Raw genomic sequence first — 17,867 nt, 5'->3', positions numbered from 1 at the left:
TTGTGGACATTGCTGCTATAAACGTTGGGGTGCACGTGCCCCTTTGGATGTAGTGATCCCTTGCATCTTTAAAAAGTGCATCACATATATATGTTTCCCTAAAGAGTGCATTGTTTAGTCTTGGTTTTGATCAGGCAAATGGTATATTGTTTCTGAAACTTACTTTTTTACTCATCATTATGTTTGTAAACTTCATCTATGAGTAAGTTTGTTCATTTGTTTTGGTTGCTATATAGTATTTAATTGGGTGTGTATTTAGCAACTTACATACTTCTGTCATTGAAATATGCAAATTCTTGTATGTTTCTGTCAATAGTATATGTGAGTACCCTTTGAGCCACTTCTTCACTAACACTCAGACATTCCTAGCCCATCCAGTAGGTATAATTGGTATCTCATCATGATTTTAATTTATATACTGATTCCTGATTGTCATTTTATATATTTATTATTCCTCAATATTTCCTCTTCTAGGAATTCCCTATTCGTGCATGTCTTTACCTATTTTTAGGTAAAATAGTTTTTTGAATTTAACAGACATTCCTAACTTAAATATCAAATTTATCAATCCTTTACTTTTTGGTTAGTACTTTCTGCCTTTTGGTTTAAAACAATCTTTCTTCAGTGGCACCTGGGTGGCTCAGTTGGTTAAGCATCTGCCTTCAGCTCAGGTCATGATCTCAAGGTCCTGGAATCGAGTCCGACATCGGGCTCCCTGCTCAGTGGGGGGGGGGGGGGTCTCCTTCTCCCTCTATCCCTCCCCCCCCACTCATGCTCTCTCTCTCTGCCTCTCTGCCTCTCTCTCTCAAATAAATAAAATCTTAAAAAAAACTTCAGAATTCTGAAAAATAGACTAGACCTGGTATTTTTGTTGTGGGAATTTTTTTTTTAACTACATATTCCATTTCCTTAATTGTTCTGACTATTCAGGGTCTGATTTAGGGGTTTGTTTTACTTGTTTATTAATTAGATTTTTTCTAATGATTTTCACAGTGCATCTTTATCTTCAAATTTTTTGGAATAAAGTTCTTCATGGTGTTATCTTCTTAATCTCTGCTATATCTATAATGTCTTTTCCATTCCCATTAAGTTTTCATTATGCCTTCCCTTTTGTTTTTCCTGATCCATCTCTTGAGTAGTGTATCTATTTTATTAATCTATACAAAGAATGACTTAGTTTATGTTGAATTTTTTTCCTTATTTATTGTTTATTATTCCTGTCTACTCTCTTAAATGCTTATCTTTTTCTAACCCCTTAGTTTGAATGCTAAGCTCATTGTTTTTCTCTTAATTCTCCTAATAGAGGCTGAGGCCACAAATTTCCTACTAAGGTTCCAGTTACTGAATCCTTAAACTATTAATATGTATTGTTTTCATTTTTTCAGTTTTAAGTATTTTAAATCTTATTATAATTTCTTTGAGTTGTTTAGAAGTATGTTTATAAATTATGTATAGAATAGTTTTTAGTTTATAGTTTTGTTAGTGATTTTCAACTTAACTGAATTGTCTTTAATGACTATGATTTGTATATTACCTATACTTCCATTTTTTTTTTTTAAGTTTATTTATTTAAGCAATCTCTACACCCAACATGGGGCTCAAACTCACAACTCCAAGATGAAGAGTTGCATGCTCTACTGACTGAGCCAGCCAGGAACCCCTATTACCTGTCCTTTTAAATTTGTCAAGACTTACTCTATAACAGATGTATTTTGTTAAAAGTTCTTTGTTCCATCTATCTTCACTAATTTTTTATCTACTTAAGCTATCAGTAATTGAGAGTGATGTGTTCAACTCTTCCACTGTGATGGTGGGTTTATAATTTTTTTCTATGGTTGTATTAATTTTTGCTTTTTCATATTTTGAGACTATTTAATTGGGTACATAGGATTATAGAATTATATCCTCCTGATGAATTGAATCTTTTATATTTATACAGTATACGGATAATTCTCTTTATCCTTAATAATGCTTTTTGATTAAAGTCTAATTTATGGATTATTAATATGGTGGTATGTCTTTTTTCACGGCACTGTGTTTTTAGTTTTATCTCATAAACTGTGTATAGTTGTTTTTTTAAATTGAATTTTACAGTGTCTGCTCTAAACCGGCAATTTGTCGATTTCTCTATCCAACTTGTTATGTATTTTGTTGGTTTGTGTCTTTTAGTAATTCTAAAAAAGTGGCTGTTACCTATTCAAATATTGTCATTTTCCATTCTTTTTAAACTTTTCTTTTGGGGTTCCAAATAGACAAATTTTAAATCTTTTCATTTTGTCTTCCATGTCTCCTCATCGTTTTCTAATATTTTTTCTCCTTTTTCTCTCTGCTACATTCTGGGTAATTTCTTCAGCTCTCTCTACCAGTTCACAAATTCTCCTTTCAGCTGGGTTTAATCTGATATGCCTTCGCCTCTTCCAGGACTTGGGATCTGCCAGGTCTTAGGAACCCCCTCAAGAGATTTTATTTTGGGGCACCTGGGTGGCTCAGTTGTTAGGCATCTGCCTTCAACTCAGGTCATGATCCCGGGGTCCTGGGATCGAGCCCCGCATTGGGCTCCCTGCACCGTGGGAAGCCTGCTTCTCCCTCTCCCACTCCCCCTGCTTGTGTTTCCTCTCACTGTGTCTCTCTCTGTCAAATAAATAAAATCTTTTTAAAAAAAGAGAGAGATTTTTATTTTATCCACCTTTACCTTGTCATGAGCATAAGCTCAGTACACATTCTTGTGTTGGTATTGGTATTAGTGTTCCCACTCTGATTTTAGCTCATATTTTGTTTCATGCTTTTTATGTTTGTTTGTTGGAGGGGCATGGAGGTGTAGCCTAGAAAAGGTCCCTTTCTGCAAGCCTAGCAATGTAAATTATCTTTTATCTAGGATCTAAGTATATTTGTAGCTGAAGGGCCTTCAGAGACTCTGATGCACCCTCCTATTAGAAGCAGAAACCACTAACAATGCTTTCTTAAATTCTTATTTGTTTTGAATAAAATCTTACTTTTTGTAAGAAAAAAAATACATGCACACACACCCCTCTGAACTAAATTTTGTTGTATTTAAACCAGGTAAATATTGTGGAATTTTTAAAAATATAATTCATAACTTCTTAACATCTTGTTAATATGATTGAAATTGTTTTTATATGTCATCTGTAATTTTCTCATCTGGTTTTGGAGAAATACAAAAATGTAGTGGATTTATTCTTCCATAACTAAAAAAATTCTACCTAGGTTTTAGAAATGTTTTCTTTATGTTGTTAACTGTACTGAATGATATAAACTGGTACCAACTTTTAAAAAATACAGTGACAACTCAAAAATTAACTCATTTCTGGGGCGCCTGGGTGGCTCAGTCGTTAAGCGTCTGCCTTCGGCTCGGGTCATGATCTCAGGGTCCTGGGATCAAGCCCCACATCGGGCTCCCTGCTCCATGGGAGGCCTGCTTCTCCCTCTCCAACTCCCCCCTGCTTGTGTTCCCTCTCTCGCTGTGTCTCTCTCTGTCAAATAAATAAATAAAATCTTTAAAAAAAAAAATTAACTCATTTCTTCTAGAAACTAGAAATAGTATTAGTTTCCCAGAAAATACAAATGAATAAAAACTGCCAGAATTTCTTAGAGTACCTGGAAACCTCATGCTGTGACAGTTTAGTGGATTTATTCCACTGGCACACTAAAGTAATTCCATTTTATTTCTGTGTTGCTAAAATGATGGAGACCATATTCCATTTGATAACATGGTACCTTGCAAAGAGCAGTACTCCTTTAATATTTGTTAGACAAGTGAACATCAGTAAAATGACGCCTTTGTACCAGTAGTGGTAATGAACAGAAGATTAAAAAGTACATGAAAGTGAAAGAAAGAAAAGATTTTGTGATTGAAACTTTTAGGGAAACATTGCTTGACTTATGCTTTATTAAAAATGAATTTGGGGGTACCTGGGTAGTTCAGTCAGTTAGGCGTCTGCCTTCAGCTCAGGTCATGATCCCAGGGATTGAGCCCCACATGAGGTTCCCTGCTCAGCGGGGAGTCTGCTTTTTCCTCTGCCCCTCCCCCTGCTCATGCTCGCTCTCTCTCTCTGTCAAATGAATAAATAAAATCTTTTTAAAAATTAAAAAAGAATAAAAGAGAATTTGTTTTATGATCTTTGCATATTTTGATGCTTTTTTTTCCTATTTGGTGATGGTATTCCAGATCAAGTTTCAAACAAAAACTTGGATTTTACCTGCATATTTATGTTTCCTGTTTGTTTCCTTCCATATGATTCCTTTTCCAAATAATAGACTTTTGTTTGTTTGTTTGTTTTACAAATGCCAAGTTGTAAATTGTGGAATTTAGTAAGAGTTTGTTTTTAGACAAAATACTGATGGCCTTAGAGATCTAAGTTGAATATATAGTTCTGTTGTATGGAGTGTGATAGGAAACATAGTAGAATAATTTCCATGTGTGACACATATAATACCTCTTATAACTTATCATCACAGTATTTTTTTAAATGGAAAAAAAGAAACATAAAGGAGCACTAATGTTTGCTAATAATATGTATAGCTGTTTTATATTCAACCTATATAACTTACACATTTAAGATATACTTTTTCTTTTATTTTAAGGCTTTCTTCAGTGCTAAAAACATATGGAAGCACTTTGAAAACACCATCAGTAGTTTATAGGCAAAGGCTTTATGAATTACTGATTTTATTACCTCCTGAAACCTATGAAGGTATGTGCTTTAAACCAAAACATTTTACTGTTTGTGGCTAGGACAGTGCTGGGAAAGTAATACCCGAATGAATGAATGATATGGCGTTTATTTAGTACCTTATTTCTAGGGGGTTTAGGGAGTTCAGTCTTAACTATTGTATTCACCATTATACGATAAATAAAGTAAATTTTTTTAAAAACCTACTTTTTAATGTCTTGCTTTCTTTTCTCCTCTGGGGAAAAAAGTCCGTAGTTCCACCATGTGGAAGAGAATGAGTCACAAAGATTGGTCTTGATTCTACTCTAGGGTTTCCTTCTACATTGATGATCTACTGTACACATTCTGTTTCACTGTTCCATTCGCTGTGCCCAAACAAAAGTTTCATACTGAACTACCAAGGTATAATTGATTTTCTAAAGTTTAGAGTGTAGGTTTTGCCTTTATGGGTTCAAATATGACCTTAGATTACTAGTTTACTATGATTGGTAACATAAACTTGTCTTCATTTTAAAATTAGTCCTACAAACTTTATATTCCTGCTGCTAAAGTACTCAAGATGCATGTTTTAAGAGGTGAAAGTTCTAAATGGTCTCCATTGGGAACTTCATATTTTTTTAGTCTTAATAGTTCCCAGCCAAACATATTAAGTTGATTATTCAAATCTGCTTGTTGTACGAATACATTTATTGGCTTATATCCTTATTTTACAGGTAAATGCAGTATCATATATACCACAGTAGTTCAAAATATTAACCTGTAACTTCTGTTTGGCCTTTATTATTATATGAGTGGTATTATTATGTGAGTGTGGTACTGCCTTTCTTCCTGGTTCACAAATATACCTAGCAAAATGTTTGATACAAAGTAATCATTTAGTATATGAAGAACTGGAAAAAAATGGGTGATTGTCATTTCTCAGGAATTGTATCAAAAGAATCATTTCTATATGCCAGGCACTGTGATAGAAATTGTATATATTATCTCATTTATCTTAGAATAATACAGTGAGCTGGTTACATTTTCCTTATTTGACAGATAAAGGCATAGAGAAGTTACAAAAACCAACTCAAGAACATATATGCAGTAAATAGTGGAATCAAGATTATAGATCTGCTTCATGCTGTGCTGCATACCTATTTGTAGGTAACCTGCAAGAGACTTAACAGTCAAGGCTTAGTGATAGGTCCTTCTCATTGTATACTATCTCTTAGTATATAAGAGCTACCTCTTAGATATAAAAGCCCTAGAGATAATTTCTGTGTTCTATACCTCTGATAGCTGTCAGGTCCTGGCAAAAACAATTCCGTTTAGATATTTATATCAATTTTACCATATTTTAGAGTTTATTTTCAAACTACAGATGAAAAAAAATGATTTCTTTTTCAGGTCTTCATTAAACATCTAAGAATACCAGAATTTCAACTTAAAATCTACACTGTGTCTTCTAATAAATGATAATATAAGTCTGCCCTTAAAAGACTTAAAGAAAAAAACAAAGTCTTGTACTTTTTTCTCAGAATTGGAGTTTGGGAATGCAGTCAAAAGTCCTAAAGGAATAAAAAAAAAAATAGAAGTCCTAAAGGAATAATGAATATAAAGTGTACAGATTTTAAATCAGTTCCAGAGTGTTCACTGGGAGACAAAGTCAGGAATTACTATAAACTTCTTGAAAAATAGAATCTATATTTACCTTCTTTATCTTTTTCAAGTTTATTTGTCTAACATTACTTAAAGAATTAGTTCATAGAAAAATGAGAATATGGAGGTATTAATAGTTTTATGTTTCAACCAAAAAAAATAATTTGCCATTTCTTGGCTCTCTTTTTTCCATCTTTAAAACTATGGAAATAAAATTAAGGATTTTTTTCCTTAAAGACTTAATTTTTTTTTTTTTAAGATTTTATTTATTTGACAGAGACACAGCGAGAGAGGGAACACAAGCAGGGGGAGTGGGAAAGAGAGAAGCAGGCTTCCCGCCGAGCAGGGAGCCTGATGCAGGGCTCAATCCCAGAACCCTGGGATCATGACCTGAGCCGAAGGCAGATGCTTAATGACTGAGCCACCCAGGCGCCCTTAATTTTTTTTTTTTTAAGATTTTATTTATTTATTTGACAGAGATAGAGAGATCACAAGTAGGCAGGCAGAGGGAGAGGGAGAAGCAGGCTTCCCGCTGAGCAGGGAGCCTGACGTGGGGCTCGATCCCAGGACCCCAAGATCATGACCTGAGCCGAAGGCAGCCACTTAACTGACTGAACCACCCAGGTGCCCTAAGACTTTTAATTTTTTTTAATGGCATTCTATTTAATAGATTTATGTGTATGGAGCATAACAGTCAGAACTTTACCATTAAAATATCAACTGACATTTAAAATAACGGCTCATCATACAATAATAACCTATAGTAATTTCTGAATCTTTTAACACAAAATGAAATAGTAGTCTTTAAAATTATACATCTCATTAATTCAAAATATGGCTAAGTAACAAAACAAGTTTAAAGTTCTGATGATATTGGTTGGTACAATGAGTTGTCAAAAAGTAAGTTTACAAGACAGAGTGAGAAATTGCTTTTGTTAATGGGACCTATTTTTAAGAATTTAAATGACTGGTTGTCCAGCAGATGCAGACTTTTGTCGTAGGAATGACTTAGTTTTCCGAAGTTTGTGGAGTAAAAATTGGGTTCTTAGTTTTTATTTCCTATTTTAGTTTTGTTATGGACCTTTCAAGTGTTTTAATTTTCTCCATGCTGGAAATTGCTCCTCCTGGAAATTTCCACAAAAAAAGCATATTTGCAGAAGCACCTGGGTGGCTCAGTCAGTTAAACATGGAGCCTGCTTGTCTCTCTCCTCCTGCTCCTCCTCGTACTCTCTCTCAAATAAATAATGTTCCCAAAAAAGCGTATTTGCATTTTAAAATGTAATCATTCTTAAGTTCAGGGACTTCGAGGTGAACAGTCACTTTAAATGAGAAATAGAGAGGAGTGGGCGCCTGGGTGGCTCAGTCGTTAAGCGTCTGCCTTCGGCTCAGGTCATGATCCCAGGGTCCTGGGATCGAGTCCCACATTGGGCTCCCTGCTCCGTGGGAAGCCTGCTTCTCCCTCTCCCACTCCCCCTGCTTGTGTTCCCTCTCTCGCTGTGTCTCTCTCTGTCAAATAAATAAAATATTAAAAAAAAAAAAAACTTTAAAAAAGAGAAAGAGAGAGGAGTGCCTGACTGGCTCAGTCCATGGAGCATGCAACTCTTGATCTCAGGGTAGTAAGTTTGAGTCTCACATTGTGCATAGACATTACTTAAAAATTAAAAAAATCTTAAAAAAAAATAAAATAAGGGGCGCCTGGGTAGCTCAGGTGGTTGAGCATCCAACTCTTGATTTTTGGCTCAGGTCATGATCTCGGAGTCGTGGGATCAAGCCCCACATCGGGCTCCATGCTCAGTGGGGAGTTTGCTGGAGATTCTCTCTCTCTTTCCCCTTCCCCCCCTCACCACACTCTCTCCCTCTGTAAAATAAGTAAATCTTTAAAAAAATAAATGAGAAATAGAGAAACTGTTTCCACACTTAGTTGTAAATATCTTTGAAATGACAGGTCAATATGATAATGGACCAGTTTTTCAAAATGTATATATAAGAGAAACAACCATATGCTATCTCATGTCTTTTTTTTTTTTTTTTTTTTTAGAGTGGAGGGAGGGGCAGAAGGCGGGAGAGAGAGAATCTTAAACAGGCTCCACACCCAGCCCAGCTCGGAACCCCGGAGCCCAACACAGGGCTCAGTCTCACAACACTGATGAGATCATAACCTGAGCCAAAATCAAGAGTTGGTTGCTTGGGGCACCTGGGTGGCTCAGTCTTTAAGCGTCTGCCTGCAGCTCAGGTCATGATCCCAGGGTACTGGGATTGAGCACCGCATCAGGCTCCCTGCTCAGTGGGGAGGCTGCTTCTCCCTCCCCCACTCCCCCTGCTTGTGTTCCCTCTCTTGCTGTCTCTCTCAGTGTCAAATAAATAAATAAAATCTTTAAAAAAAAAAAAAAAGAGTTGGTCGCTTAACCACCTTAGCCACCCAGGCACTCTGCACACCCCCCCCATGTCTTATAGAAGATTGCAGTGCTGTCTATAAACTAGGATGGCCCCCGAAACACAAATAAAATGGATCCTCTGTGGATCCAAGTTCCAAGTTGTTAATCTGCAAAAAAATACAGACGATAGAGGAACAAATTAAACTGCACTGGGGCATATATTCTAAAAATTCAGGCTGTAGAAACTTCTACAGAAAAACCTCATTTCTTCAAATAAATTACACAGGGAAGGGGCACCTGGGTGGCTCAGTCGTTAAGCGTCTGCCTTGGGCTCAGATCATGATCCCGCGGTCCTGGGACCAAGCCCCGCATCAGGCTCACTGCTCAACGGGGAGCCTGCTTCTCCCTCTCCCTGCCCCCCACCTCGTGCTCTCTCTCATCATCTCTCTATCTCTCTCTCAAATTAAAAAAAAAAAAATTACACAGGGAAAAGTAGAGGTAAGAACTTTATTTATTTATTTATTTATTTATTTTTAAAAGATTTTATCTGTCAGAGAGGGAGCAGCAGGCAGAGGGAGAAGCAGACTCCCCGCTGAGCAAGGAACCTGATGTGGGACTCGATCCCAGGACCCTGGGATAATGACCCGAGCTGAAGCCAGATGCTTAACCAACTGAGCCACCCAGGTGTCCTGAGGGAAGAACTTTAGATTGAATGAGACTTAAAATATATCAACTAATTACAACATGTAGACTTCACTTAGATCTTAATTCAGTCAAAATCAAAAACAGGCATTTATGAGACAATTGAAAATTTGAACACTGAATGGGTATTTGATGTTAAGTGTTTTTTAAAACATGATATTATAATAGGATTGTTTAAAATGTCCTTAACTTTCAGTGATACATAAGGAAATATTTATAGATGAAATTATATGCCTTCTAGGATTTACTTCAAAATAATATGGGAGGTGGTGAGATAGTGGATGGAGGTGTAGTGAAACAAAATTGATCCAGCTGGTCAAGATGCATGACAGTCATATGCTCAGGTGGTGAGGAGTTGGGGTATCATAATACTGTTATGTCTGCTTGTCTATATGTTTGAAATTTTCCATAATAAAAAACATGTCGAATGTTTATAGATTTTTTTAAGCTATGGTTTTTTAAAATAAATACAATTTATCTGCTTTTGTATTCATCTTTTTTTATTCTGTTTTTGTTCTTCATGTCATTTTATTTAACATGATGGTAGTATTTAGTCAGTATCATGAGGTACACATACTTTGAGATGTCTTTTCAGTATCTATTCTTAGTCTTGTGACCAGTAGGACCAGTTGAGCCATTTGTTTGTAGTGTATTTTTTAAGGATGAGATAAAATCTTTGGCTGTAATAGATTAAAGTTAGCTGATGTTTAGATTAAAGCTCTGCCTGGGTTTTTTGAACCCTGTACTTTAACCAGTTAACTGCTTTTAGTAAATTGCTAATTGCTGTTTTCTGTAACTCAACAGGAAACCTTTGTGCTGTCCTCAAAGAGCTGGCTGCTGACCTGACTGCCTCTGATATACAGGTGGCAGCATCGGCATTTTTACTTCCACCCCTCTGTCATCAGGATGATCTTGTGATATTAAGTCCTCTGCTACAAGAGACTGACCATAGATTTATCGAAGAACAGGTAGAGTCATTTTTCAGTAACTCTTGGGTTGACTCATTCTGTGAACAGTCATTTTAATACCTTATATATATATTTTGTTTGTTTGTTTTGTTTTGTTTTAGCTCCTGCTTGGTAATGGTATTGCTTGTGGAAGTTTGGAGTATGACCCTTATTCTATTTATGAGAAAGATGTAGAGGGAGATTCAGTGCCTAAGCCCCTACCTCCAATACTATCAGTTATTAGCTCTGCAGTCAAGCTCTTTGGAGTTGTATGTGCTCATGTGGGAGAAGCCCAAAGGTAAATCATCTTTAGTAGTTCACTTATCCTGAAATCCAATATTTAAGGATTGGTCATTGGTTCAGTGAATGCATAATAGAGAACTGATGCATAAGAAAAATATCAGAAGATCTCATTAGTGGGGTGCCTGGGTGATGTAGTTGGTTAAGCGTCCGACTCTTGGTTTCTCAGGTTGTGATCTCTGTTGTGAGCCCTGCATCAGGCTCAGCGCGGAGTCTGCTTGAGATTCTCTCCCCACTGCCCCGCATTGGTGCATGCGTGCTCTTTCTCTTTCTCTCTCTCAAAAAAAGTTTTTATTAGCATAAAAGAGTTCTTACAGATGACAGTTGTAGGTGAGATAAAGGCTCTTGTAATTATTCACCTGGCTAATATTTAATAAGTAATTAAGTCAATGATTAAATTCAATGATTAAATTAAACTGAAAACTGCTAGGCTTGTGGATATTCTACTTTACCCATAATTACCTTATCATCTAGCTGAAAATACAAATAAAAAACACAGTGATTAAAAAAAAAGAACAACAAAAAAATGCAGTGGTATTAGAATTTTGATTTATGAGCTATTGTACAAAGAAGAACACTGGTTTTCTGCTTAGATTAGGTCTCATAAGCTTTCTTACCTTCAACGCTTTGTGGAGCCATTATAGGTCTTTAGTTTGGTGGATTTCAAAAATTAGATTAAAATTGATTAGTCTTAAGTTTGATAGATTTCAGTCCACTCAAAGTAAACCTCAGTTTTGAAATATCAAAGACTAAAAATGATTTCTTATTGAGGATGACAGTTTCATAATTGATAACTGAGATAATACCTTTCTTGGAGATAAAAAATACTTGTATCTAGTATCCAGTAAATTGTTTTTATGTGAGATACTAAATGCAATGTGAATTTCTCCCATAGGCTATGCTTTTAACAATTTATAAATCAGTAACTATCCTCATTTATTCATATTCTTTCCTTCCCTCTCTTCTCTTTCTCTCTCTCTTTCACTTCCTCCCTCTCTCTCCCTCCCTCCCCACTCTCTCCCACCCTCCTTTCCTTCCTGTCTGCCTCTAGCATGCTAAACCAAAAATAATAACATGCAACTAGATACATAGCTTTTATATCATTTTATCTAGTTATGTTTTCCAGAGAATATCAATTAGGTGGGGAATTTACCTTGGTCTCTTTTGATGAAGACTCACAAAAATATTTGAATCTTGTCAGCAACACATTTTTGGGGGGTTTTAAAGTAAGCTCTAGTCCCAACATGGGGCTTGAACTCAAAATCCCAAGATCAAGAGTTACATGCACTACCAACTACACCAGCCAGCCACCCCAGGAACACATTTTTGAAGCATGTCTCTGGATAGTTTACTTTCAGTGGATAGAATAATGAATAAAACTTTATGTTTGTTTTTTATGTTGATTGTTAATAGCCTCATGTCGTTTTATTTTAAACAATGGTAGTATTTGCTCAGTATAAGATATACACAGACACACACACACACACACTGAGATGTCTTTTCAGAGCTTAAATTTTTTTTTTTTTTTTTTTAAAGATTTTATTTATTTATTTGTCAGAGAGAGAGACCGCACGCACAAACAGGGGAAGGGGCAGGCAGAGCAGGCAGAGGGAGAAGCAGGCTCCCCGCTGAGCAGGGAGCCCGATGCGGGACTCGATCCCAGGACCCTGGGATCATGACCTGAGCCGAAGGCAGACGCTTAACGACTGAGCCACCCAGGCATCCCTTCAGAGCTTAAATTTTAAAAGATGATGTTTTTCCCAAATTTATTTGTAGCCTATAGCTCTCTGTGTATGCTGTAACTATAAAGTTGTGGCTTTAACGTATTTAAGACAATATATGACCAAATTATAAATGAATGCTGTAGCACTAAAAGATGAGAGGAAAATCATAGTAGTCTGGAATATTCGAAGAGGAATTGATAGAGGAGGGATGCCTGAGGTGGCTCAGTTGGTTAAGCGTCTGCCTTCAACTCAGGTCATGATCCCAGAGTCCTGGGATTGACTGAGTCCCGCACCAGGCTCCTTGCTCAGTGGGGAGCCTGCTTCTCCCTCTTCCTCTGTCTACAGCTCCCCCTGCTTGTGCTCTCTCTCTCCCTCTTTCTGGCAAATAAAGAATTGATAGAGGGGCGCCTGGATGGCTGAGTCGGTTGAGTGTCTGATTCTTAGTTTCAGCTTGGGTCATGATCTCATGGATCATGAGATTGAGCCTGAGCTCAGCAGGGAGTTTGCTTGAGATTCTCCCTCTCCCTCTGCCCCTCCCCCTGCTCCTGGATGGGAGCTTGAGTGCGCTCCCTCTCTCTCTCTCTCTCTCTCTCTCTCTCTCTCCCTCTTTCTTAATTTCAAATAAATAAATCTTGGGGCACCTGGATGGCTCAGTTGGTTAAGTGTCTGCCTTAAGCTCAGATCATGATCCCGGGGTCCTGGGATCGAGCCCCACATCAGGCTCCCTGCTCAGTGGGGAGTCTGTGTCTCCCTCTCCCTCTGCCTGCCGCTCCTCCTGCTTGTGTTCTCTCTCTCTCTGTCAAATAAATAAATAAAATCTTAAAAATAAATCAATACATATTTAAGGGAAAAAAAGAGAAGAATTAATAGGGTGGGAGTGAACCAGTTTGTAACTGTACCATTTTATAGAGCATACAATTTAAAATAATTAATTTGGTTTAATATAGCATTGACTACAGTGATGAAACAGGGGTGGCCTTGTGGGGAAAAGATTTAAATTAAGCATATTCTTAAATGGCTCCACTCTTTTTGACAGGTCTAAGACAAAAAGTGAAAAAGAAAAGAATATACTTCTTAGAGAAGGTTTTTTTTTTAGGAAAATTATTTTTTGTTCTAAAATTTAACTTAAAAGAATGCTAAGTTTTTTTTAACCTCACCTGGACTAAAATAGTATATAGAATGAATATATATTTAAGGGAGAGGTTTTATTTGTTTTAATAAAAATGTTGAGACCTGGTAAAAACAAAACATAGTGTGTTTAGATTCTAACTGAATAAAAATAGTAGACAGTACTTTGGAGATTTTTAAAGGAAATGGTCTGGCAGGATCCCAGATACAGAAAGTGGGTCATAAGCAGCTCTCAGCAGTCTCCATTGGGTGTCATTAGAGGACCAGAGAAGAGAAACTACATAAATAGGAAAATTAAGTTTCTAATATCCTGTTATCCAAAATATGATACTTGTTTAAGATGGCAGACCCTTTTTCTTTTGGGTCTTTACATTCCTAGAGGGAAAAAAAATGTTTTTAACCAAAGTATCTATATTTAACAACAGCATCTGAATATTTCAAGGCATTTTGTTGTCATTGTGCTTAGCTTTGTGTTTAAACAGCTTAAAAGAAAGTCTTTAATAACATGAAATTGCCCTAAGATTAGAAATAGGTTTTTCATATTTTATTTATGCACTTAGAAATTAAATTGTCTTTAAATCATTTGGTTTTCTCTGTTTTGACTATAGGATTCTAAAAGTAAGAGAACTTTGCATTGGTAATTTTAAAGTACTAAAATGTTTAAAGTTCTAGAATGCCAAGATAATTTTATTTATTTATTTTTAATTTTTATTGTTATGTTAATCACCATACATAACATCATTAGTTTTTGATGTAGTGTTCCATGATTCATTGTTGTGTATAAGCCAAAATAATTTTATACAGAAAAGAGCTATGATTGATCTTGTGCATGTGTTGTTTGTGCTTACTTTGAAGCATTTTGCACCTAAATGCAAAGAATGAATTACTTAATTCATCTGAAGATTGTTCTACCCTTGACAATACATTGCGGTCACTTGGACAACTTTTTAAAATGTAGATTCTGATTTAATAGTATGGTATGCATGTATGTTGGGTATTGAAATTTTCAAAAACTCGTTAGGTAATTCTGACATGGAGCCAAGGTTGAGAACCACTGCTATAAATGCTGTAAAATAATTGTGGGTTGATGGAGAGAGAGGAAAAGCATAGTGCTGTAAGGACATGTAAAACAATTCACAGAAGCAAGGCGCTTGGTGGCTCAGATGGTTAAGCGTCTGCCTTCAGCTCAGGTCATGATCCCAGGGTCCTGGGATCGAGCCCCGCATCGGGCTCCCTGCTTGGCGGGGAGCCTGCTTCTCCCTCACCCTCTACTGTTCCCCCAGCTTGTGCTCTCTTGCTCTCTCTGTCAAATAAATAAATAAAATCTTAAAAAAAAAAAAATTCACAGAAGCTACATAAATAGCTAATGGACACATTCAAACCCAGACCAAAACTAATATCCATCATAGTTAGAATTGTGAAATTTAAAAAATTGCTCTGTCAGTAGAATGATTGAACCAATTGTAATACACGTGCACAGTAAAATTTGGCTTCATGAAAGTTACCAAAGAATAAGAATGATTTGAAAGGTGCTTAGGAGGTAATGTTAAATGAGAAACAGAAGAGTTAAAATTATGTTAATATATAGTGTGATCCTAAGTACATTTTAAAATACAGCTGGGAGTTCAAAGTGCTGTGCTGATTCTCATTAACTATAGATGACATAAGTTGGTGCTACCTTTAAGATGAAGCTATGTATTTGAATCCATTTAAGTCCTATTATTAAGAACAAGAAAGTTGATGCATGTAACTTTTAAGATATCCTTTGTTTAGGGGTGCCCAGCTGGCTACGTCAGTAGGATATGTGACTCTTGACCTCAGGGTTGTGGGTTTGAGCCCCACATTGGGCATAGAGTTTACTTAAAAAAAGAAAAGAAGAAAAAATAAGATATCCTTTGTTTAGAAAATAGTTATTGAGATAGAATTTTTCCAGGTAAATATTTATTAAGTGATACTTTCGTGGGGTTTTTCTCACATAATAATGTTTCTCGCCCACTGTCAGAATGACACAAAATCAAAATGTTTTTGTATTTTTTACGATATATTTTCTTTTCCTAAAATGTTTTAGTATATTCAGCAAGAGTTTATCTCATTTTAGCAGTTCCCACAAAATAATGCAACAAAACAGATTAGCAGTGTATACTTAGTAATGCCCTTTGGCTTACTTTATCTTTATTAGCAAATTCACTGTCTTACTATTTGCTTTTAAATCTTGTTGTTTCTGATTTTAGGCTTTTTATACTGGAACAGCTTTTGGACAGTGTAAAGCACTCAAAAGGAGCTCGTCAACAAATAGTTCAGTTACATGTTGTTTCTTCACTCTCTAGTTTCTTGAAGGTAATTCTGTTTTTTTAAAATTGGGGTGTTTGATTAATTTCTTTTCTAATTTATGTCCAACTATGTAGGTTGGAGGAAGGTGTTTTTAAAGAACTGCTGCTTTTTTTTCCCTTCCCTTTTTTCTTAATCTCCTAATGAAAATGTTTCAGGATTTGTAATTCCCCTTTTACTTTTTCTCTATGTAAAACTTGTTAGTCAGAAATTAAACCTGAAGTCTGGGCTTAGGAACATGCTATAACCTACTCAGCCTAATATCCTATACCAGAGATTGGCAGACTATGGCCTATGGGCCAAATCTGGCTTATTGTTGCATTTATGACTTATTGTTTCTAACTAAAATATAATACACTTCATTGGTTATTTTATGGAAATTCCTATTAATGTTCTTCTGAACACATAAATACTATAGTGACAATCAATTACCATATTGTTTGCCTGGAGGTTTAAACTTCTAAAGAACTTTCTGTGAAAAATTATTTTTGGGTGTTCAGTGTTTGTGTGTGTGTTTAAGTAGTAATCCAAGTATGAGCGTATTTGCTTAACCAGAATATTCATTCCAAACTGGATTCAAAAATTTACTACAGGGGCATCTGGGTGGCTCAGTCTGTTAAGCATCTGACTCTTGATTTCGGCTCAGGTCATGATCTCAGAGTTGTGAGATTGAGCCCTGAGTCAGGCTACACGTTCAGCAGGGAGTCTCCTTGAGGTTCTCTCTCCCTCTACCTTTGCCACTCACTCCACTTGCATTTGCTCTCACGCTCTCTTTCTCTAAAATAAATAAATTTTTTTAAAAAAGGAAATTTACTACAATTATAAGTTTGGATTATTCTTTACATATTTCAGTACTTAGCTATCTCCAAGGGAAATTTGGGTCCAGAAGAAATGAGAAGACCTGCCCTAGCGTTGGTGATGGGAGCCCTAGAAAGTCCCAACCCCCTCTTGAGATGTGCAGCTGCAGAGGCATGGGCTAGATTAGCCCAAGTGGTTGATGATGGAGCTTTTACTGCTGCATTAGCTCAAGTCAGCTTTGACAAGTAAGTGAATTTCTTATTTAATACTCATACACTATATGTCAAAACTGGGTATAGTTTGTTGATTTTTTTGGAACTAGTGAAACTTCATCCTGGGAATTAACTCAGAAAAAATTGATAAAAACAGATACTTTCAAATGAAGGGTTTGCTCATCTTAGAACATAAAACTATTACTACTTTGGCTTTAGTTTTTATATAATAAGAGAAAGATTACCAATATATGAGTGGTATAATTGGCTATCAGTGGAATGGACTCTGGGAGACACAGAGTTTTATCATTTAAAATATAGATAATAGGTAGTAATAACAATCTACTGGAAAGAGTAAAGGCTGTATGCTGTCATGATCAGGAAGCTTAAAGTATGTTTTCATTTTTGCCAGCTCTGAGATCATGAGCAAAGAGTAAACTTCTCAGCTAGTTTTCCTGTTTTTCTTAACATTTTAAAATTTTAATTAAATTAATTAACATATAATGTATTATTGGTTTCAGAGGTACAGGTCTGTGATTCATTAGTCTTATATAATACCCAGTGCTCATTACATCACATGCCCTCCTTAATGCCCATCACCCAGTTACCCTGTCCCTCCACCTCCTTCCCCTCCAGCAACCCTCAGTTTGTTTCCTGTGATTAAGAGTGTCTTATGGTTTGTCTTCCTTTCTGGTTTCATCTTGTTTTATTTTTCCTCTCTTCCCCTATGATCCTCTGTTTTGTTTCTTAAATTCCACATATCAGTGAGATCATATGATAATTGTCTTTTTCTGATTGACTTAATTTCACTTAGCATAATACCTTCTGGTTCCATCCACATCATTCTAATGGCAAGATTTCTGCATATATATACCACATCTTCTTAATCCATTCATCTGTTGATGGACATTTGGGCTCCTTCCATAGTTTGGCTATTGTGGACATTGCTGCTATAAACATTGGGGTACAGGTGCCCCTTCAGATCACTACATTTGTATCTTTGGGGAAATATCCTCTATTT

General features: G+C 36.1%; 1 protein-coding gene across 5 annotated transcripts in view; it reads left to right on the top strand.

The window, feature by feature from the left end:
- The window catches only part of HEATR5A (HEAT repeat containing 5A), a 108,062-nt gene that overhangs the window by 39,471 nt on the left and 50,724 nt on the right, over positions 1 to 17,867 (top strand). For all 5 annotated transcript variants that reach the window (XM_078053537.1, XM_036093118.2, XM_078053538.1 and 2 more), the window contains 5 exons: positions 4,603 to 4,712; positions 10,214 to 10,377; positions 10,479 to 10,654; positions 15,740 to 15,845; positions 16,689 to 16,879. In XM_078053537.1, coding sequence (XP_077909663.1) covers positions 4,603 to 4,712; positions 10,214 to 10,377; positions 10,479 to 10,654; positions 15,740 to 15,845; positions 16,689 to 16,879 — 747 coding nt within the window. The remainder of the gene's footprint in view (positions 1 to 4,602; positions 4,713 to 10,213; positions 10,378 to 10,478; positions 10,655 to 15,739; positions 15,846 to 16,688; positions 16,880 to 17,867) is intronic.

Source organism: Halichoerus grypus, chromosome 8, assembly GCF_964656455.1.
Source record: "Halichoerus grypus chromosome 8, mHalGry1.hap1.1, whole genome shotgun sequence".
Taxonomy (NCBI): Eukaryota; Metazoa; Chordata; class Mammalia; order Carnivora; family Phocidae; genus Halichoerus; species Halichoerus grypus.
Note: the sequence above shows the minus strand (reverse complement) of the source record. Positions and strands in the feature narration are given on the sequence as shown.